The sequence below is a fragment of the Puma concolor genome, chromosome A3 (assembly GCF_028749965.1).
Source record: "Puma concolor isolate L17-30 chromosome A3, mPumCon1.1.hap2, whole genome shotgun sequence".
Lineage (NCBI taxonomy): Eukaryota > Metazoa > Chordata > Mammalia > Carnivora > Felidae > Puma > Puma concolor.
In genome coordinates, this window is record NC_141669.1 from 50,155,193 (window position 1) to 50,178,278 (window position 23,086).

General features: G+C 36.9%; 1 protein-coding gene across 1 annotated transcript in view; it reads left to right on the top strand.

Annotated features, from left to right (window-relative positions):
• M1AP (meiosis 1 associated protein) overlaps nucleotides 1–23,086 on the top strand; it is a 70,822-nt gene that overhangs the window by 16,464 nt on the left and 31,272 nt on the right. Inside the window, exons 3-4 of the mRNA XM_025931967.2 lie at nucleotides 5,830–6,015; nucleotides 7,494–7,662. Of these exons, the coding sequence (XP_025787752.1) occupies nucleotides 5,830–6,015; nucleotides 7,494–7,662 (355 nt within the window). The remainder of the gene's footprint in view (nucleotides 1–5,829; nucleotides 6,016–7,493; nucleotides 7,663–23,086) is intronic.

Here is a 23,086-nt window from a genome sequence, read left to right on the forward strand (position 1 = left end):
AGATAATAACTCCAAACAATGTTGTAGGCAACTTCAGTACCTGATTCTCTGGACCACATTTCAACTCAGCAACTTCCTAAAGCACATTTAAATCTTCCACAATGGTAATCCCAAAGTTTCCATCCAAGGAAGGGGGAGGAGGAGGTGTGACATTTGACTGCTCAGATTACAGACTGCAGGTAATTTGCTCAGAGGCACCAGGCCTCATCTTCCTACCACCTATTTTCTCCCTCTTTCTCTAACAGCTCCCTATAGGTCCCTGACCTGATCTTTTGGATTTGGAACTCAAGTCAAAACAATTTACACTGTTGCTGTATAGAATGTTGCCTAGGCAATTCATGAGGAAAAAGAGCTAAGAATAGGAGACTTTCTGTAGAATTCATCAGTCTATCATCAACATTTGATGTACAGAAATTGTTTCTCAGCCAAGCTATATGAGCTCTTCACATTCTAGACAATTAATGTTTCTGCAAAGCCTGCATTTTAAAATCACTTTCAGGGGGCGCCTGGGCAGCTCAGCGGTTAAGCGGCCGACTTCGGCTCAGGTCATGATCTCACGGTCCGTGAGTTCGAGCCCCGCGTCGGGCTCTGTGCTGACGGCTCAGAGCCTGGAGCCTGTTTCAGATTCTGTGTCTCCCTCTCTCTGACCCTCCCCCATTCATGCTCTGTCTCTCTCTGTCTCAAAAATAAATAAACGTTAAAAAAATTTTTTTAAAAATCACTTCCAGAATCAAAGTGAGTTCCTGAGAGATCAGATTCCATTTTCAAGGGATATAGATATAATGCATAGTTACGTTTTAGCCTACTTTCTGTTTAGCTTGTTTCTAAACGATGTTATCTTTTAGATGAATTGGGTGCATGGCCTCCTGCTACAGCAAGTTATCAACCAGGAGAGTTCTCAAGCAGTAAGTGGCCCTATTATTTGGTTAATGTAAGAAAGAACGGCTTAATTTCCAATATTTCCAAAACCATTGCATTTGGCAGAATTTTCCAATACAAAATAGGCAATATTTTCAAACCTTTTTGGAAGATCATTTCCCTTCCCTAAAGATTATTGTATCCCCCTTGCAGAACTATCAGGAGGTCATCCTATTAAAAAAAATTTTTAATTACAGGAAACAAGCTTTTTGTTTCAGTTTTCAAAATAAAAATGCAGGAGTGCCTGGATGACTCAGTCCGTTAAGCACCTGACTCTTGGTTTCGGTTTAGGTCATAATCTCATGGTTTGTGGATTTGAGCACTGCCTCTGGCTCTGCGCTCATGGCCACAGAGGCTGCTTGGGATTCTTTCTCTCCCTCTCTCTCTCTGCCCCTCCCCTGCTCACTCGCTCTTCCTCTCTCTCTCTCTCTCTCTTTCTCTCTCTCAAAGATAAATACACTTTTAAAAAATTGGGGGTGCCTGGGTGGCTCAGTCAGTTAAGCATCTGAGTCTTGATTTTGGCTTAGGTCATGATCTCATGGTTCCTGAGTTTGAGCCCCACACTGGGCTCAATGCTGACAGCAAGGAGTCTGCTTAGGGGTTATCTCTCTCCCTCTCTCTGTCCCTTGCCTGTTGCATGTGTGTGCGCTCTCTCGCTCTCTGTCTCAAAAATAAACACTTAAAAAAATTTTTTTAAGTTTTTATTTATTTTCAAGAGACAGAGCACAAATAGAGGAGAGGTAGAGAGAGAGGGAGATACAGAATCTGAAGCAGGTTCCAGGCTCCAAGCTGTCAGCACAGAGCCCGACACGGGCTTGAACTTAGGGACCATGAGATCATGACCTGAGCCAAAGTCAGATGCTTAACTGACTGAGCCACCCAGGTGCCCCCAAAAAACAAAAATTTTTAAAGAGAACTACAGGCCAGTATCCCTCATGAACATGGATGCAAAAATTCTCAATAAAAAACTAGCAAATTGAATCCAGCAGTACATTAAAGAATCATTCACCATGACCAAGTGGGATTTATTCTTGGGCTACAAGGGTGGTTCAGTATTTGTAAATCAATCAACATGATGCACCATATTAATAAAAGAAAGGATAAAAATCATATGATCCTTTCAGTTGATTCAGAAAAAGCATTTGACAAAGCACAACATCCATCCATGATGAAAACCCTCAACAAAGTAAGATTAGAGGGAACAAATCTCAACATAATAAAGGCCATATATGAAAAGCCCACAACTAGTAATCTCAATGGGGAAAAACAGATCTTTTCATTTATGGTCAGGAGCAAGACAGGGATGTCCACTCTCACCACTGTTATTTAACATAGTTCTGAAAGTCCTAGCTTCAGCATTTAGGCAACAAAAAGAAATAAAAGGTATACAAATTGGCAAGGAGTAAATCAAACTTTCACTATTTGCAGATGACATGATACTTTATATAGAAAACCTAAAATACTCACCAAAAAACTGCTAGAACTGATACACAAATTTAGTAAAGTTGCAGGACACAACATACCAAAATCAAACATATCAGTTTCAACATACCAAAATCTATTGCATTTCAATACAAATAATGAAGCAACAGAAGGAGAAATCAAGGAATCAATCCCATTTGATTGAAACCAAGTGCACTCAATCCCAATTACACCAAAAACCATAAGATACCTAGGAATAAATCTAACCAAAGAGATAAATAGACCTGTACTCTGAAAACTATAAAACATGGTTGAAAAAAATTGAAGATGACACGAAACAATGGAAAGACATTCCATGCTCATGGATTGGAAAAACAAATTTTAAAATGCCTATATTACCCAAAGCAATCTACATATTTAATGCAATCCCTATCAAAATACCACCAGTATTTTTCATGGAGCTAGAACAAACAGTCTTAAAATGTGTATGGAACCACAAAAGATCCCAAATAGCCAAAGTAATCTTTAAAAAGAGAAAAAAACTGGAGGCATTACAAGTCCAGACTTCAAGTTATATTATAAACTTGTAGTGATCAAGACAGTGTATGGTACTGGCACAAAAACACATGGATCAATGAAACAATAGAAAACTCAGAAATGAACCCACAACTATGTGGACAATTAATCTTTGACAAAGTTGGAAAGAATATCCAATGGAAAAAAGATAGTCTCTTCAACAAATGGTGTTGGGAAAACTGGCCAGCAACATGCAAAAGAATGAAACTGGACCACTCTCTTATACCATACACAAAAATAAATTCAAATGGATGAAAGACCTAAATGTGAGACGGGAAACCATCAAAATCCTGGAGGAGAACACAGGCAGTAACCTCTTTGACATTGGCTGTAACAATTTCTTACTGGATGTGTCTCCTGAAACAAGGGAAACAAAAGGAAAACTAAACTACTGGGATGTCATCAAAATAAAAAGCTTCTGCACAGTGAAGGAAACAATCAACAAAACTAAAATGTAGCCTTTGGAGTGGGAGAAGATATTTGCAAATTGCATATCTGATAAAGGGTTAGTATCCAAAATATATGATGAACTTATTAACAAATTCAACACCCAAAAAAACAGTGGGCAGAAAATTAAGCAATGGGCAGAAGACATGAATAAACATTTTTCCAAAGAAGACATACAGGTGGCTTACAGAACATGAAAAAATGCTCAACATCACTCATCATCATGGAAATACAAATCAAAACTACAATGATATATCACCTCACACCAATGAGAATAGCTAAAATGAATGACACAGGAAACAACAAGTGTTGGTGAGGATGCAGAGAAAGGGAAACCCTCTTACACTGTTGGTAGTAATGCAAACTGGTGCATCCATTCTGGAAAACACTATGGAGCTTCCTCAAAAAGTTAAAAATAGAACTACAATCCAGCAATTGCACTACTAGGTATTTACCCAAGGATACAAAAATGCAGATTCAAAGGGGAGCATGCACCCTGATGTTTATAGCAGCATTATCAATAATAGCCAAACTACAGAAAGAGCCCAAATGTCCATCAACTGATGAATGGAGAGAGAATATGTGGTGTGTGTGTATATATATATATTTATATGTAATAATATAATATAATATATAATATAATATATAATGGAATATTACTCAGCCATCAAAAAGGATGAGATCTTGCCACTTTCAACAGTGTGGATGGAGCTAGAGACTATTATGCTAAGTGAAATTAAGTCAGTCAGAGAAAGACAAATACCATGATTTCACCTATATGTGGAAAATAAGAAACGAAACAGATGAACATAGTGGGGAAAAAGAGAGAGAGGCAAACCATAAAACAGAGTTTTAACCATAGAGAACAAACTGAGGCTTGCTGGAGGGGAGGTGGGCAGGGGTTGGGGGAGTTAAACAGGTGAAGGGGATTAAGGAGGGTATTTGTGATGAGTATGGGTGTTATATGTAAGTTACGAATCATTAAGTTCTCCTGAAACTAATATTACACTATATGTTAACTAACTGGAATTTAAGTAAAAACTTGGAATGAATGAATGAATGAACGAATCATTCATCAGATTCTTTTAGGGGGTACGTGAAAAGAAATTCTTGAAGGCCTCTGGTCTATACCTATGGTCTCATTTGTTCTCATTGCTTTCTTGACTAGGTTTCTTATCTTCCCATCTAAATTGCAAGCTCTTTTTGTGTAACCATTTCATCCTGTTTCTTGTGTTTTTCCCAGAAACTCAGGGAGAGGAGCATATTCACAAAGTAAGCAGCTGTGGAAGTGAGTGAGGGAGGGGTTGACTTAAGCAGTCTTTGTACCCTGACAGTATTGCAGCTCATGCTTATAAATTGTATGTGCATTTTGCAAATATTGCTCAGTTCTGCTCTTTGTCAGGAAGGTTTCCTTATCCCAAGTAATCATTTTTCTGCACCCAACCCCCACCTGCTATTGATGCTTGGAATTCAAATAATGTTACAAATTTTCATTCCACATTTACTCAAAATGTATATACATCCTTAGGAAAGGTAACAGATTATATATATTATTGTATATATTATATATATATAATATATATATTATATATTATTAAATATATAATATATATTGTATAATATATAATATTATATAATATATATAATTATTATATAATATATATAAATATATATAAATATATTATATATTATATATATTTATATATATTATATATAAATATATATAATATATAATAATATTATATATTATATTATATAATAATATATATAAGTATTATATTAATTATATGTTATATAATTATATTCTATATAATATATATTATATTATAACATAATTATATTAATATTGTATATTATATATATTATATTACATATTATATATATATAAAAAGTTGATAGCAACTTTTTATAAAGGGGGGTGAGGAGAACCAAGAGGTTTACCTGTTGGCTCCTTGAGCTGACTGCAGACTGAGCCAAGCACCTCTTCTTTACTGAAGTGATCCTGAGGAGCAGACTGGGTAGGACCTTATCAGTTCTGAAATGATTAACCACATCAGAATCCTCATTTCTGGGAAGTAGAGAAGCTCCCAGTGCCTAGAAATGAAGATAATGTTTGAGAGTGACCCTGCTAGGCCTCCAGTTTGCAGACCACCCCAAAGTTAAACTCAGCAGTCACAACTAAACTTTCCTTTGGGTGAGTGAATGAGTTCCAACACTTCCTTTCCTGTTTCTGGTAACTCCATATAATCAAAGCCCTTTGGCTATAAATTTTCTTTTCTCTGGTGTATGGAAGATTTTAGTGCAGTGCCTAGAACATAGTAGGCACTGAGTAGATATTGGTCAAATAAGCAGGTTTCAGGAAGGGAAGAGACCCCTGAGGAGTAATTAGTAATTAAGTTAGACTGCCAATTAATCTGGAACCTGGGCCACTAAAGATGTGCATCTTTCATTCATTTTTCTCTGCAGCAAGTGAAAGGGAACTTTGCTAGGCTGCAGGCCTGCATCTCAGAACTCCGCACGTTGCAGAAAGAAGGCTGTTTCAGACCACACAGCACTTCTCTGCAGCTGGCAGTAGAGGATGGGCTCCAGCAGTTCAAACAGTACACCAGACACGTGGCCACAGGTGCAGCTCTGAGCTACACTTCCCTGGAGGTAAGAGATCCTGGCCTTAGGACTCTAAGCCCATTTCAGTCCCTCTAGATGCTTCATTATTTGTCATCCTTATATTTTTCTCTGTTTCATACACTTTGAAGGTAATTTTCAAGGCTAGATTTTCATCTCCCTCTAGGCAGAGATATGTTCCATTTTTCCTCTAGCCCGTGCAATTCTTAATACAGAGCTAGGCATAGAGAGGGACGCTAAAAATATGGGCTCACATGAATTATAATGAAAACTGAAATCAAAATAAAATCTGAATATGCCGTCTGCCTCTGGATTTTTGGAACTTACGAAGCAATTGCTAAACTGGCTAGATCAGTGTCTATATTTATATTTACTGGGCATCCTTAAGAATTTACAATTGATGGGATGCTTGGGTGGCTCAGTGGGTTAAGTGTCCATCTCTTCTTCTCAGCTCAGGTCTTGATCCCAGGGTCATGAGTTCAAGCTCTGCATTGGGCTCTGTGCTAGGTGTGAAGCCTACTTAAAAAAAAAAAAAAAAGAATTTACAGTTGTTGTTAGTCAAATCTTGGCATATAATTGAATAAATTTTCTTAGACTTAGCAAATGTGCAAATTTAAAGACTGCTAAAATTATAGTGCAGACTAAGATAATCTTAAAAATATATAAGTAAGTCATGCCTCAATACTCCACTGGGTGGGTGAGTGCTGTTAGTTAAAAACACATTCAGTCTCCAAAAATGGCAAGCATCAAACAGATGAGTTTAAAAAATAGCTGCTTTTATCTGCATTCTTCTTCTTTAATTAAAAATGTCTAAGCACCAAAAAAAAAAAGTCCAAGTACAAAAGAGAATTGTATATATTTAATATTTGCCTTCCAGATTTTTAAATTCAAGACAAAATTGCTAATGAAAACATATAGCATATTCATTCAGGTGGAATAAAATATTCAGATTATACACAAACACCTCAATATTCCTTCTGGTTAGCTATACTGATCTAGAGTAAGTACATTTTAGAGTTGAGAGCAAAAGAAACAGTTTACCTGTATCCAGGTTGAACAAGGAGAGAAGTCTGTGTGGAAGCACCACCATGAGAAAGAAGCTTTGAGACTCTCTGATATTTAATACACACTTAGTGATTGGAATTTAAGGATTTTCTTTCCTTTGTTACCTTATAACATTAAAGCATTTTTAGCATGAGAGACGCTGCCAGTGCTTCCAGCAATTTTAAAAAACTAAAACAGGGATGACTTCTCACTGGTCACTTTCTGGGGTAGGTCCCACCTGTTTGGAAGGGTCCTGTGAGGATTTGTCCCACCAGATCTCTCCCACCACAATCTGGTAAATGAAATTTGATTCTTAAGTTGCCATGAAACCCTCTTCTTTGTCTTAAAGACAATAGCCACTGCCAAAGTTTTCTGCTGTGTTTATCCTTCATATGTGATCTATTATATCCTTCCGTCTGTACATCAGGGAAAGTAGATACATTGATTCTTGAATTTATTTCCAGATTACTGTTCTGACTTCTCAGCCTGGAAAAGAGGTGGTCAAACAATTGGAGGAAGGATTGAAAGATACAGACCTAGTAAGGGTCAGGAGACTTCAGGTGGTTGAGATCACAGAGGGAGTCCTAGAGTGTATGGACTCAGTATCCCCTGTTGAAGAGCCTAGCAGCGATGGTAAGAATGAAAGGAAAAGGTAAAAAGAATTTTAATAAGTAGTCAGGAAGATTATTTTCCATGGTCTTTTTGTTCTTCAATGAAAAGAAACCAACAGACTTCACTACAGTTCAGACAGGTGTTTCCAGGTGTATATATAGACCTATACATATTAAATATATATTAAGTATGTATTTACTATTCTAGTGGGATCCCATTATATGTAATATTCTATAGCCTTCTTTGTGTGTTGGACAGCTATCTGTGTTAGTATCTGTAGATCTGTCTTATTTTTTACTGGCTGCATGATTTGTTTTGTGTGGTTGGACCATAGTTTGTTTGTTTAATCACTTACTAACAAACAATTTGGTTTGTTACACTTTGCTATTATAACCAATGCTGAATGAACAGATTTATACACAGGGCTGGCTTCATAGGTTTATGAGCACACAGTCACACAGGGCCGTGCATTCAGAAAGACCCTATGCTTAGGATTTAATGCTCTTTGGTTGCTGTCTTGAATTTCTTCATAATTTTATCTTTGGATTTATATTTTATAAGTTAAGTTTGACAGAACAATGGAGGATGTGCCAGGGGATTAGAGTCTCAGCTCACACACACCCTGCCTCCTGCATCCTTCCCACCTCCCCATGATAGGGTTCTTAGTTGCCAGCTTCCCAATCCTGGTGTCCCCAGCCTGCCTACCCTGACCCAGAAACCTCTGGTGCCCAGGCCCCTGCCAATAAATCCTACATAAATCACTAATAATTCTAAACTTCCCAGAACAGAAAATATTCAAACTGAGTGTTAAAGGACATGTAGGAATTAGTCATGCAGAGGAAGAAGGAAAAGGGCACTCAAAAAGGAGACCTGGGGGCATGAGAAAGCAAGGTAAATCAATTTTCAGGGAAGTGCCCATGGTTCCCTATGACTAGAGCCTGTCAGGCAGAGGCAAGAGTGAGTCTGTAAAGGTAGGCAAGGATTAGATCAAGAAAAGCCATATATGCCATTTGAAGACATTTAGATTTCATTCTAAGACAACAGAAATTTATGAAAAGATTTTAGTCAGAAAGTCAAGTAGAGATTCCCAAATTATGGAGTTTAAGAGGTTCTTAACCAGTTTTAATTTAACCAATACACAAGTTATTGTTCACCCGTCAGTGGCCCTTTCTGGCCCTTGGCCTTCTCCAAGGTTGTGCACATGGGAGGAGCCCACTGTTTTGACACCATTGATCTCTTCCTGGTCACACTTGGATAACCCGCTAATTAGGTCAAAGAGTTAGTAACTAAGGGTGTGTTTCCCCTCAAATCCTGACACATGTGGATCCTTCCAGCATCATGAGGCCATTGACATTGTTCTGGTCCAGGAGGGAGGGTACCAGCCTTAGCTGTGTGGTTTACGAACTCTCGCCTACTTGGCACGCTCTGCTTTTCTCAAGCCAGTCTCCTCACTGAATGTGTTTCCCTCTCCATCTCTCCACTCATAGTAGTCTTTTCCTCTGAATTCCCTCTTCTCTCCTGAGTTCCCTCCCTTAATCTCTTCCAGCCAAATCCTCCCCCTCCCTTAAGTCCTACTTCATGCTACTGATTACTATATGGATTTTTCTCTCCTTGGAACAGTGACATCATTTGTGGTCTGTACCAAATGATTTAGCTCTTAATTATATGCCATGGAGAATTGTTCACCATTGTTTTACTGTGTGATAATTGTGTTTTCTCATCTAATCTGTAAACTACCTCATATCTTTTCTTTTTGCATTAAACTATAATTGCCCTGGGATTAGGAATTGGCCTTACTCATTTCTATGTCCCGTGTGTAGCATATCCTAGATTATAGGAGGTATTTGTTGAATGAATTGATGACAGTGATACCTGTGGAGATGGTTCTTGGTCTGCCGAGCATCTGCTGAATCCCCATTCTCTAGTAACACCTCTACCTGCCTGGTCTCAGAGAGGACCATGACCCAAGTCAGGCCATCATAGTTCCTTAGGCCACCAGATTCCTCCCTAGTAGGTTTTCAAGCTGAATCTGAGAGAGAAGCTCTTTTTCTTTCTCTTTGGCCATGGATATCAGGCATGGACTATGTCCTCTTCTCTCTTCAGTGACTGTATCCAGAAAGAATTTACTGTATCTCTAGTGGCACAGAGCTCAGAGTACTCTCCACATGGTGCCTTTATTTAGAATAGTTAGGGAGCAGAGCTGTATAGAAGAGCTTTTACATTTAGGAAAGACGCTTTCTGCTTTGTGTCACTGCTGATGATTCTTCCAGTAACTTCCTATTTGCTTATAAATAATACATCATTCCATAAATTACTTGTAATTCCTCTTCATGGGTTAAGTGTATGTACGGTTCATAGTTTGAAATCTTCCCAGTGTGCCTCTACTTTCTTCATAATTAATCCTTTTTATTCCATTGATGTTTATCTCATATTGGTGTCCTTATGGAGGAATTAGCAAAAGCAACTTCTCTTATTCTCAAAAGGATGAATGCTCTGGAATAAGGTTGCTTGAGTCTTAATTACAGTTCTGTCACTCACTAGCTATGCAACTTTGGGCAAGGTACTTAGTGTCTAAGCCTTAGTTATTAATTCCTGCCCTATGCAGTAGTTCTGGGGATTAAATGACATCATGTGTGTTAATTACTTAATGTATAATAAATGTTCAGTAAAAGTTAGCTAGTCTTGTTAATATTTTTGAAAATTTTTGCACATGGGTGGTTTAATATTTCTGAGATTTGTTTTTAATGGCCAGGTCCCAAGTGGACTGTAAGGTACCTGAGGATAAGACTGTGTCTGATGCATCTTTATATCACCATGTATCATTCTGCCTGGCACATAGAAGATCCTCAATAAATGTTTCTTGAAAAAATAAGTGAATGATTGGGGGAAAAATGATTTGGGACAGGTGATAGTCACCCTCTCTGACATCAACTCAAATAGTTAGGTTCATATCTTAAACACTCATAGCTTCCCTTGTAGCCCATGAATATCATGAATTAATTAAAATACTTCTTAAGTCTGTTTATATATTTTTTTAACTCTGGTAATGATGATCATCAATTAAATAAAAAGTGTCTCTACTCCACTTTTGGAGAAGGAGACAGGTTACAGAGAAATGTTGATATTGCAGATTTGTTTAAAAAGTAACTATGAGAATATGTCCTTCAATTGGTCTAAATTCTGCCTCCTTTAATGCAGTCCTGCACAGTGAAAACTAATTGTAAAGATGACTCAGAGACTGCAAGGTCCAGAATCATCAAAATAACAATGAATTTAGAGATTAAGAAAGTAGGGGTCTGAGTCACCCAGACTCAGTTGGTCTAGTGTCCGACTTCGGTTCAGGTCATGGTCTCCTGATCCATGAGTTCGAGCCCCACATTGGGCTCTGCTTTCAGCATGGAACTTGCTTCAGATCCTCTGTTCCCCTCTCTCTCTGCCCCTCCCCAGCTCGTGCTCACTTGCGCTCTCTCTCTCACTCTCTCTCTCAAAACTGAATAAACGTTAAAAAAAAGAAATGAAGAAAGTAGACTCACATTTTAAAACTTTATTAAAAAAATTTTTTAATGTTTATTCAGTTTTGAGAGAGAGACAGCACAGGAATGGGGGAGGGGCAGAGAGAAGGAGACACAGAATCCAAAGCAGGCTCCAGGCTCTGAGCTGTCAGCACAGCGAGATCATGACTTGGGCCAAAGTCGGATACTTAACCGACTGAGCCACCTAGGCGCCCCTAGACTCACATTTTAGAATGGTTTTTAATAAAATCTAAAAGGAAAAGATTAAATCACATTTGTATCAGTTAAGGTGTTCTTTTAATGTTCAGACTATAGAGCCTATTATATATTTTCTTGCAGCCACATAAGTGGTAATTCGTTTCAGCTGTTCTTGCTTGGTCTAACTTGTTCATTTTTTCTTTGTTTTAAAATGTAGCTGAAGATCCAGCCCAGCTCTCTTTGTGGTAGCTTTTATCTGGTCATTTTAACATTTTTTTTTTATTACAAGTTGTACAAATTTAAACATTGCAGGAATATAATATAGATGGTTCAGAATGACCCAAAATTCTGCTCTCTCCAGAGATAACCACCATCAGCTATGTAGGGCACATTCTGCTGAATCATTCTCCTTACACATATGGACATGGACATAAATGTAACATTATTATTTTTATTAATACTTTCCTAAAAATGTACCTATATTCTGTCTGCATTTTTATTTTTTCATTTCTCTAATTATCCAGTAATTTTCTCCATATTGGCACATAGAGATCTAACACATTTCTTTTTAATAGCTGTGAGGCATTTTACTATATAAATTCATCACTATTTATTTAACTATCCGATTGGATTTTTACATTTTACTGAAGAACTGTGTGACTTCAACAAGTTATTTAAACTTTTTATTCCACAATTTTTTCATTTACAAAATAGGGCTAATAAGAATAACTGCCTCATAGGGTTTATATGAGGATTAAATACACCTTGTATATAAAGCACATAGAACAGTGCCTGACACATGTGAGCAGTAAATAAATGTTATCTGTTGATATTAATAGTAGTAATAGAACCTTTTTGTATATGCCTTTTTACTGAGAATATTTCAAGCTCTAAAATTTTTTTTATTGAAAAAGAAGATATGATCATAAAATAATTGTTAAATTTAAAACCATTCATAATCCCACTACCTCATTACACTGATTTTATTTTTGCACATTGTTTCTCAGTAATTGATATTTTTGTGTTTGTTTGTTTTTTTTAAGTAGGTTCCAGGGCCCAGCCCAGTGTGGGGCTTAAACTCAGGGCCCTGAGGTAAAGAGTCACATGCTTTGCTGACTAAGCCAGCCAGGTGCCCCTAGGTTACATTGTTACAATTCATGTATGTGGTGTTTTGTTTGTATGTAACAAAATATCATAAAACGCTTCCAACAGTTTTTGTTGCCTTTCTTTTCTGTTTATCCATTTTGTTCCTCTTTTGCTCTCAAAAGAGGACTAAGAAGTGTTGACTTATGAAATAGGGATATGAGGAGGTATACCTCTCACAGGGGAAGCTAGCAGACTTTTTTTATCTTTATATGCCCTCTTTGCATATAAGCCAACCCTGCCCATTAGAGCAGATCCCTCATACTGAATCTTGATCATAAATTTAGGGTCTAAGAAAGCCTACCAATTCCAACAGCCAAAGATAATCCCATAAAACAGCCGTCAATGGAGGAAATAATGCTACTAGCTTGTCTCATTTTTAAGTAAGTTCTGAGCCTCAAGGAAAAGATACATGAACTAAAAGCCACATTCTCTTAACCTAACTCTGTTTATGGATCTCTAACTTCTGCTTTTTGACCATAATAATAGCAACATTTTATTAAGCACTTACTGTCCAAATACTTTCTGTTCTAAATAGTTTCCACATATTATCTTATTAATCCTCATGGATATAAATGAAGAAACTAAGACAGTTTCTTGTACAGATTAACTTTCCCTAGGTTTCTTAGTTAAGAGATAGAGCAGGGATTCAAGTCTAAGCAGTTCGACTCCAAATCTCACATACTTAAACCATTCTCTTTCCTGCCTTAGTTGAAAAGAGCAATGGAAATAATCAACAATTCAAAAGTTGGCTCTTTGAAAAAACTGATAAACAGAGAATCCTCTGGTGAAACTAATAAAGAAAGGAAAAAGAGAAAGAAGGAAAGAGACACAAGAAACTATGTTAGGATTCAGAAAAGGGAACATAACTGGAGATAGAACTATGAATTCAAACATTTACACAAAAATGGACACATTCCTAAAAAGGTAACAAATTTGACTCACAAATAAAAAATCGGAATGGTTTCCATAATGTACCAATTTAGATAGCTTTACAGTTAAGTTATATCAAGCTTTCAAGGAACAGATCAGTCAAATCTTACACAAACTCTTCAAGAAGTGAAAGAAGGAAGGAAAAAAAGGAGGAAGGAGGAGCAGAGTGAGGGAGGGAGAGAGGGGAAAAGAAACAAGAAAACACCCCCCAGTCTCAAAAGACACCATGTATTAAGTGATAAGATAAATTATATTTCTAACTCATATGACAAAGAGTTGGTATACAGAACAAAGAACTTCTTAAACTATTTTTTTAATGTTTATTTATTTTTGAGAGAGAGAGAGAAAGAATGCTAGCAGGGGAGGGGCAGAGAGAGACAGAGACACTGAATCAGAAGCAGGTTCCAGGCTCTGAGCTGTTACTACAGAGTATGGTGCAGATCTCAAACCCACAAAGCTGTGAGATCATGACCTGAGCTGAAGTCGGAGCTTAAGTGACTGAGCTACCCAGATGCCACAAAATAAAGAACTTTTAAAAAAAAATCCATATTTGAAATGAGCAAAAGATCTGAACAGGCATTTTACAGAGAAGAAAAAGTTGGTGGCAAATTAACATAAAAAAATTTCTTACCGTCATTAGTAAGCAGCAAAATACAAATTGAAATGATATACCATTTTATGCTCACTAGTTTGCAAAAAATTAAGAAGTCTCACTATAGTGTTGACAATAGCAGAGCAGTAGAAACTCTCATACACTGATAGAGTGTAAATTGGTACACAGCTTGTCATTCTGTTGTAAAGTAACATTCACAATATCCTATAATCCAGCAATTCTGTTCCTAGAAGAATATCTCCAAAAATTTCTACAAATGTGTACCATTTGTACACATACAGGAATGTGAATATTGACATTATTCAAAAAGCCCCCAAAGTAGAAGCCACTCAAATGTCCGTTGAATGAGGAATGAATAATTACAAGGTATATTCACAAAATGGAATATCATACAGTTATGAAAATGAATGAACCACAGCTACATACAATGTGGATGAATCTTCTCAATATTGAGAAAACAAATAACAAAGATTTACCTCTTTATAAAGCTCGATCAAAATTAAGTAATAAAGTATTTGTTTAAAACAATAAAAGTACTTTTAAAAGGAAAGGAATGATAAACAAAATTCAGTGTGGCAAGGTGTCCCTTGGAGGAGATCAGAAAAAAGCATGCAGATATCTTGGTAGTAGTGTTGATGTTCTACATCTTAAGTAGAACAAGGATTCATGAGTATTCCTTGTGCCGTTATGCTTGTAGCTTAAATATGTGTTGCATATGTTCATTTGCATATAGTAAAAATCTTATAATAGCTTTCTAAAGAATGGCTAAGTAATAAATATGCCAAAATTTAAATGTCTAGTATGATCAATGCACTTTGGCATCAAGAAGGTGTCTGTCCAGATTGACAGCAGTGCACTCGCTTGGGTATGTTAGTCTTTCAGTCAGTTACAAATCAACCTAATGATGCTGTCAGCCAGCCTATATTTCTCAGCCTTGTACACGAGGATATCAGGTTCCCTTTCTAAATGCTCACAAACCATCTGGTTAATATTTCCTCTAGACTTTGCTAGGGATCAATGTCAGCTCTTTTGGAAAGGTATTTTATCCATATGTGTTCTCAGGAAACACCAAATGTTAACAACCCAAACAGAAGATAAAGATTCATTGCTACCTAAAGGATTCCAGAAAAAAAGTAAAAACAAAAAAAGCCAATCTTATGCTTCATGCTTCAGTGCAGTTGTCAAACTCCACATATGGATTGTTTTCCCCTTTCAGCATCTTGGAAAATGGACCAGAAAATGCAGCTCTTCATCAAGTCTGTCTTTGATAACCACATTAAAGTCATTTCCCTGTGTGTTAAGACTAAATTAGAACCATTATTGTATTCATTACCTAAAGATTTTTAACACAGAGAGACATCTGCTTATTTCATTAATGGGAGCCATGGTCTCAGAAAATGTCAGTTCTTCCCTTTTTTTAAATTGAATTAAAGAATTTTTTTTAGAGTTCAGAAAATCTAAAGTTATTTGAAAATAAAAATCTAAAAAAATTTTCCTCACCAAGTTTATAAGGGAATAATTTACACATTGTACATTGTATGCATTCAAAGTGTACAGTTCAGTGAGTTTTGACAGTTGTATATGCCCACAAATCATCACCCCAATTGAAATACAGAATATATCTATCATGCCTAAAAGATTCCTTATGCCCCTTTACACTCCTTTCCTCCCTCATTTCCGTAGAATATACCACTGATGTGCTTTTTGTCTATAGATTAGTTTGCATTCTATACAAATAGAATCATACAGTACATACTTTTATGTCTGACTTCTTTCTTTCAGATTTTGAGACTAATCCATGTTGTTGTTTATACCAGTAGTTTCTTTTTATTGCTGACTAGTAGTATATTGTACGAATATGCCGCATTTTGTTTAACCATTCACCTGGTAATGGGCATTTTTGCTGTTTCAGTTTTTGACTGTTGGGACTAAAGCTGTTGCAAATATCCATAAACAAATCTTTGTATGGATATGTTTTTATTTTTCTTAGGTCTTACTGTGTTTATGGTTCATCTTTTTTCATCCATTTGTTTCAACCCATTTGTGTCTCTATACTTAAAGTTTATCTCTTATTGACAGTATGTAATTGGGTTTTGCTTTTTATCCATTCTGCTAATCTCGGCCTTTTATTTGGACTATATACTCCATTAACATTTACCCTAAGTATTGATATGGTTGCATTTAGGTATACTGTTTTATTTTTTGTTTGTCTTCTCAGGGTTTTCTTCACCTTTCCCCTGCTTTCCCGCTTTTTTTAGATTAAAAAAATCTCAGCCTTGTAGCTGAGCCTAAAGCTCAGCCTTTAGCCTTCTCAGCCTTTTAGCTAAGATCAAGTGTAGATTATTACTTTTAGAATTCTATTTTATCTGTTGTCATTTAACTATCCTTCCGTGCATTACTTTTTAGTGGCTGCTCTAGGGATTATGTTATATATCCTTAACTTGTCACAGTCTACTCAGAGTCCATTTCACGTAAAACATAGAAGCCTCAAGATTACGATACTTAAGGGGTCCCTGACTGACTCAGGCAGTGGAGCATGTGACTCTTGATCTCAGGGTTGTGAGTTTGAGCCCCATGCTGGGTGTAGAGGTCACTTAAAAAAATAATAAAATAGGGGCACCTGGGTGGCTCAATTGGTTAAGTGTCTGACTTCAGCTCAGGTCATGATCTCATGGTTTGTGAGTTCGAGCCCCACGTTGGGCTCTATGCTGACAGCTAGCTCAGAGCCTGAAGGCTGTCTTCAGATTCTGTGTCTCCCTCTCTCTCTGTCCCTCCCCTGTTCACGCTCTCTCTCCCCCTCAAAAATAAATAAAATGTTAAAAAAAATTAATAATAAAATAAAATAATTGTGATGCTTTACATAAAATGTAGAAATATTACAGGGATTAAAGGATATTTTTAAACTTTTCTGCAGCCTGCTTAGAATTAATATAGTACCATTTCATGTAAAATACAGAAACCTTGCAACTATATAGACACACAGACACTGTCTTTTATGTTGTAGTTGTCATGTGTATTACGTATACATTATAAATTACACAAGACAGTATCATAAATTTTGCTTTAAACAATCATGTGTATTCTAAAGAAACTAAGAGAAAAAAGTCTTTTATGTTACCTTTTCCAGTGTTCTTCATTCATTCCTGAAGATCCAAGTTTCCTTTGGATATCATGTCCTAAAGGTCAAAGAATTTTAATATTTCTTGTAGCTAGTTCTGATGGTGACACATTCTCTTAGTTTGTTATTTATCTGAAAGTGCATATTTCACCTTTATTCTTTAAGAGTATTTTCTTGTATATAGAATTATGGGTTGACAGGTTATTTTTTCTTTCAGCACGTTAAAAATGTCATTCCACTGTCTTTTGGCCTTCCCTGGTTTCTGATTAAAAGTCTCAGTCATTAAATCACCTTCCTCTGTATATAAAGGATCATTTATCTGGCAGCTTTCAAGAATTTTCTCTTTATGTTTGTTTTACAATGATGTGACCAGGCACAGATTTCTTATTTAGGGTTCACTGAGCTGCTTGAATCTATAGTCATTCTGTGCCCAATTCCAATGTGTGGGGGCAATTTCCCACAAAAGCAGTTCTCCTACACCAGCTGGGTGTCCTACAGCTTAACTCAACTCTAGGACTATCCAGAGATAGCATCAGATCCACAAATTAAGGGCTCTGTCCCACAATAATTTCGCACCTGCACACATGTGCACACATGCACATGCACACACCAGATACCGCTTACAAGTCCAGGTTGTCACCTGTGCTTCTGACTGATCAGCTATAAATCAGAGGTTCCAATGACCACCTCCTTGGATTTGATTAGTTTGCTAGAGTGGCTCATAGAACTCAGAGAAACATTTTATTTACTAGATTACCATTTTATTATAAAAGGGTAGAACTCAGGAACAGCCCAATAAAAGAAATGCATAGAACAAAGTGTGTGAAAAGAGAATCAGAGCTTCCATGCCCTCTCCCAGTACCCCACTCTCCCCAAATCTCCTCGTGTTCATTAACCCAGAAGCTCTCTGAACCATGTCCTTTTAGGGGGTTTTATGGGGAATTCATTGTATAGGCACAAGTGATTAAATCGTTGGTCGTTGGTAATTGATTCAACTTCCAGGTCCCTTTCCCCTCCCCAGAGGCCACTATGTGGAACTGAAAGTTCCAACCGCTTAATCACATGATTGACTCCTCTGGCAACTGGACCCCATCCTTAGGTGCTTTCCAAAAGTTGCCTCATTAATACAACAAAAGATACCTTTATTGCTGTCATCACTTAGGAAATTCCAAAGAGTTTAGGAGCTCTGTGCCAGAAACAGGACAAAGACCAAATATATCTTTCTTATTATAAGTTACAGTATCACAACCTATATATAAATTTATATCCTTGACTCAATGTGGGAAATTTTCTGCCATCATCTCTTCAGGTATATTTACCATCTCATTCCCCTTTGTCTCTTTTTCTGGGACTCCAATTACCCACGTGTTAAACATTTTAAAATTGCTTTACAGTTTTCCAAGCCTCTGTGGTTGGTTTTGTTTTGTTCAAACTTTTTTCTTTCTCTTTTTCAGATTATCTCCATTGACCTATCTTTAAGTTCACGGCCTCTCATCTCTCATCTCCACTCTGCTCTTAAGCCCATGCAGTGAATTTTTTTATTCAATATTGTATTTTTCAGTTCTAAAATTTTTATATTATTCTTTTTTATATTTTCTATTTCCCTGTTGATATTTCCTATCTTTGCATTTATTATGAATATATTTTCCACTCATTTAGCATAATTATAATTTATGTATATAATTATATAATTATGCTGCTTTAAAGTCTTTGATAAATCTGATAGTGGGGCGCCTGGGTGGCGCAGTCGGTTAAGCGTCCGACTTCGGCCAGGTCACGATCTCGCGGTCCGTGAGTTCGAGCCCTGCGTCAGGCTCTGGGCTGATGGCTCAGAGCCTGGAACCTGTTTCCGATTCTGTGTCTCCCTCTCTCTCTGCCCCTCCCCCGTTCATGCTCTGTCTCTCTCTGTCCCCCCCCAAAAAAATAAATAAACGTTGAAAAAAAAAAATTTAAAAAAAAAAATCTGATAGCTTTCTCATCTCAGTGTTTGCTTCTGTTGATTGTATTTTCCTTTGAAACCGGGTCACATTTTCTGACTCTTCGTATGCCAAAAACATTTGGGTTGTATTTTGTGAATGTTGTTATAGGGACTCTGGATTCTACTATATAACTCTGAAAAGTAATTGTTTTGGTAGATAATTAACTTTGTTAGATTCAAACTGTAATCTGTCATGGCTTGCAGTAGTCAGGGACTCAGATATCATTTGCATTAACACTAAACTATGAGCTGCTTTCAGTTTGCCCCATACATGTGTAGTGCAAGGGTCAGCAAGATGCCTGGACTGAGTTTTAAACACACAATTTTGGGTTCTCTGGCTCCCTCCTTTCTTGGATTTTTCCTCACTTTCTGGAATCTCTGTTTGCCCCAGGCTCCTTCCCCTGGTAAGGCCAGTGAAAGACAGAGGCCTTTCTATTAAGGTTTTAGCTACTATGCTAAGGTAACACTGAGGTCACCCTCAGGGGAACCCATTCTTTGCTGGTCACTTACTCCCAAGTTTCAATTCCTCTCTGAAATATGCTTTTGTTCAATCTCCACAGCCCTCAGCTGTTAGTTTTTTACTACACACACACACGTGTGCGTGTGTGTGAATGTATATATATGTGTATATAAAAATGTGTGTGTATATAATCTATATCTAGAGTTTATAGCTGTTATTTAGAAGAAAATCAGTTTGTAAGGTATTAGAACCCAACCAGTCGGGAAGTCACTATTCACTGTTGATCAGTTTGGTTCTTTCTTTTTACCTCCTCTTCTATCTTCCATTCACTTCAGTAAGCTCAAGTGCTCCATCATTTCTCTCTGTCTTTATGAGACTATAACTTAAAAGAAGTTCTTCTGATTAAATCCCAACTCATCTCTCCACCTCCTTTCTCCTTCTCATCCTTTAGCACCTACAGATGCACATACTACCCCAGCTTTACTTGGCAAATGACCTTTCTTATTTCCACCCAGCCTTGGACAATCTGGCCACTTTCCCACCTGAAATTGGCCCCATCATATACCTAGCACTGGAGCATTAGTTAGCATAATACAAGGATTAATTGGGGACAGAAATAGACCCAAGTACAGATGTAAATATAGTATAAGATAAAGGCAGCCTCTCAAATTACAAGAGCAAAAATGGACTTGTTCCAGAAGTGGTGCTGGGGCAACTGGCTAACCATCTAGAAAGTATTCCAAGTGGACCAGGGACCTAAATGTAAAGAATGATATTTAAATAGTAGTAAAAGGAAACACTGATATATTCCTTTATAATCTTAGAATAGGGAAAGTTTCTCTACCTATGACTCAAAATCCAGGTATAGTATTTTTTTAACTACATAAAAATTAACTGTATAAAAACAAAAATATAGCAAAATAAAAATATGGCATGGCAAAAGCCACCAGAAGCAAAGTCAAAAGACAACTTAAAAACTAGGTCAAAGTATTTGCAATTTGAATCGGGGGGGAGGGGCGGGGTGTAGAGAGGAAGAACTAATATCTCTAATATAAAAAGAACACTTAAAAACTTAGAGGAAAAAAAGACAAAAACCCTACAGAAAAAATGGACAAAAGACATGAGCAGATAATTCAAAAGATATTTCAAAATGGCCCTTAAACATGAAAATATTTTCAACATCACTCATAGTTAGAAAAATGAAAATTAAGATCACACTGACATACTACTTCCCACCTGTTTAAAAAAAGTATGAGAACACATTCTGTTGGTGAGGCTACCCATCCATACATTGCTGGTAGAATGCACAGTGGCACAACCCTTTTGGAGAGGTATTTGGCAATATCTAACAAAATGATATGTGCATTAACTTTTGTTTGCATTTTTTTGTTGCTGTGGATTCATTTATTGAAATTTTTAAAATTTTAGTCTCTTTTTAAGTTTTTATTTAAATTCCAGTTAGTTAACACACAGTGTAATATTAGTTTCAGGTGTACAATTTAATGACTCAACACTTCATACATCATCCGCTGCTCATCACAAGTGCACTCCTTAAACCTCATCACCTATTTAACCCATCCCCCCACCCATCTCCTCTCCAGTAACCATCAGTTTGTTCTCTATAGTTTAGAGTCTGTTTCTTGGTTTGCCTCTCTCTTTTTTTACCCTATGCTTGTTTGTTTTGTTTCTTAAATTACACATATGAGTGAAATCATATGGTATTTGTCTTTCTCTGACTGATTTATTTCACTTAGCATAATACTGTCTAGCTCCATCCACATCATTGCAAATGGCAAGATTTCATTCTTTTTGATGTCTGAGTAATATTCCATTTTTTATATATAGCCCATCTTCTTTATCTATTCATCAGTTGATGGACCTTTGGACTGTATCCATAACTTGGCTATTGTAGATAATGATGCTATAAACATCAGGGTGAACATATCCCTTTGAATTAGTATTTTGTATTCTTTGGATAAGTACCTAGTAATACAGTTGCTGGATCATAAGGTTTAGTTCTATTTTTAACTTTTTGAGAAACCTCCATTCTGCTTTCCAGAGTGGCTGCACCAGTTTGTATTTCTACCAATGGTGCATGAAGATTCCTCTTTCCCCACATCCTCAACAACACCTATTGTTTCCTGTGTTGTTGATTTTAGCCATTCTGACAGGTGTGAGATGATATCTTATTGTACGTTTGATTTGCATGTCCCTGATGATAAGTGATGTCGAGCATCTTTTCATGCGTCTGTTGGCCATGTGTATGTCTTCTTTGGAAAAATGTCTATTCATGTCTTCTGCCCACTGTATAATTGGATTATTCAGTTTTGGGGCATGTGCATTTACTCACCGCTCCCATTTCTAGAAATACAATACCCTGAAGATGTACACTTCCAATAGCACAAAAATCCATACATATATACAGGATCGCAAAGCTGTCACACAGTCTGTTTAGATATGTTTTATGACTTTTTGGGTCTCTGTGTCTTTTTTTGCATATAAATTTTTTTAATATTTATTTTTTTTGAGAGAGAGAGACAGAGACAGAGCACAAGTGGGGGAGGGGCAGAGAGAGAGGGAGACACAGAATCTGAAACAGGCTCCAGGCTCTGACACGGGTCTCGAACTTGTGAGCAGCAAAATCATGACCTAGGCCAAAATCAGACAATTAATCAACTGAGCCACCCAGGCACCCAGATGGATCTCTGTGTCTTTTTAAAACTGTTTCTTCTTCTACCAAGCTCTCCAGTAAGTTTTATATTCTTTCTTGGTTCCTCTTACTTTTGTTTTCATTTCAGAGTAAATCCTTACTTTGGCTCCATTGGGCATTACAGAGACAAAGCTCTTTGGGCTAGTTCTTGGGGCCATGCTAATATATTTAGTGCCTTCCCAGCCCCACATCCTCTTCATTCAAACCTCTTTTTTTAACTATTCTATTTTTTTTTTTTTAATTTGAGAGAGAGAGAGAGTGTGTGAGCAGAGGAGAGGGACTGAGGGAGAAAGAGAGAGAGGTCATGTGGGATCATGACCTGAGCCGATATCAAGAGTCAGACGCTCAACCCACTGAGCCACCCAGGCGCCCCCATTCAAACCTCTTAAATAACCTGCTTTCCTGTTCTCCCTCACCACAGTGCCTATGAAAACACTTTCTCCTAGTCACCTTTTCAGATTTGCGTTGCAATTTACATTAAAGGCTTTTTTGTTTATAGACTATGTAAATATGTTTGTGCAGGAAAAAAAGACTCTTTAAATACTGTCTAAGTCTAGTATTTTCCAAGTTAAACTATGCTTTAGACTTTGGTATCTCAGTCAGGAGCAACCAACCTCTTTTGCATGTGGGTTGTATTTTTTTTTTTTTTTTAGTAAAATGAAAATAGAAATATTAAGGCCCATAAATGAAATATGTTTTCTTACAACTTGTATACTTTATTGAAGAGAAAAATGTCACACACATGAAAGAAAGAAAGGAAGAAAGAAAGAAAAGAAAAAA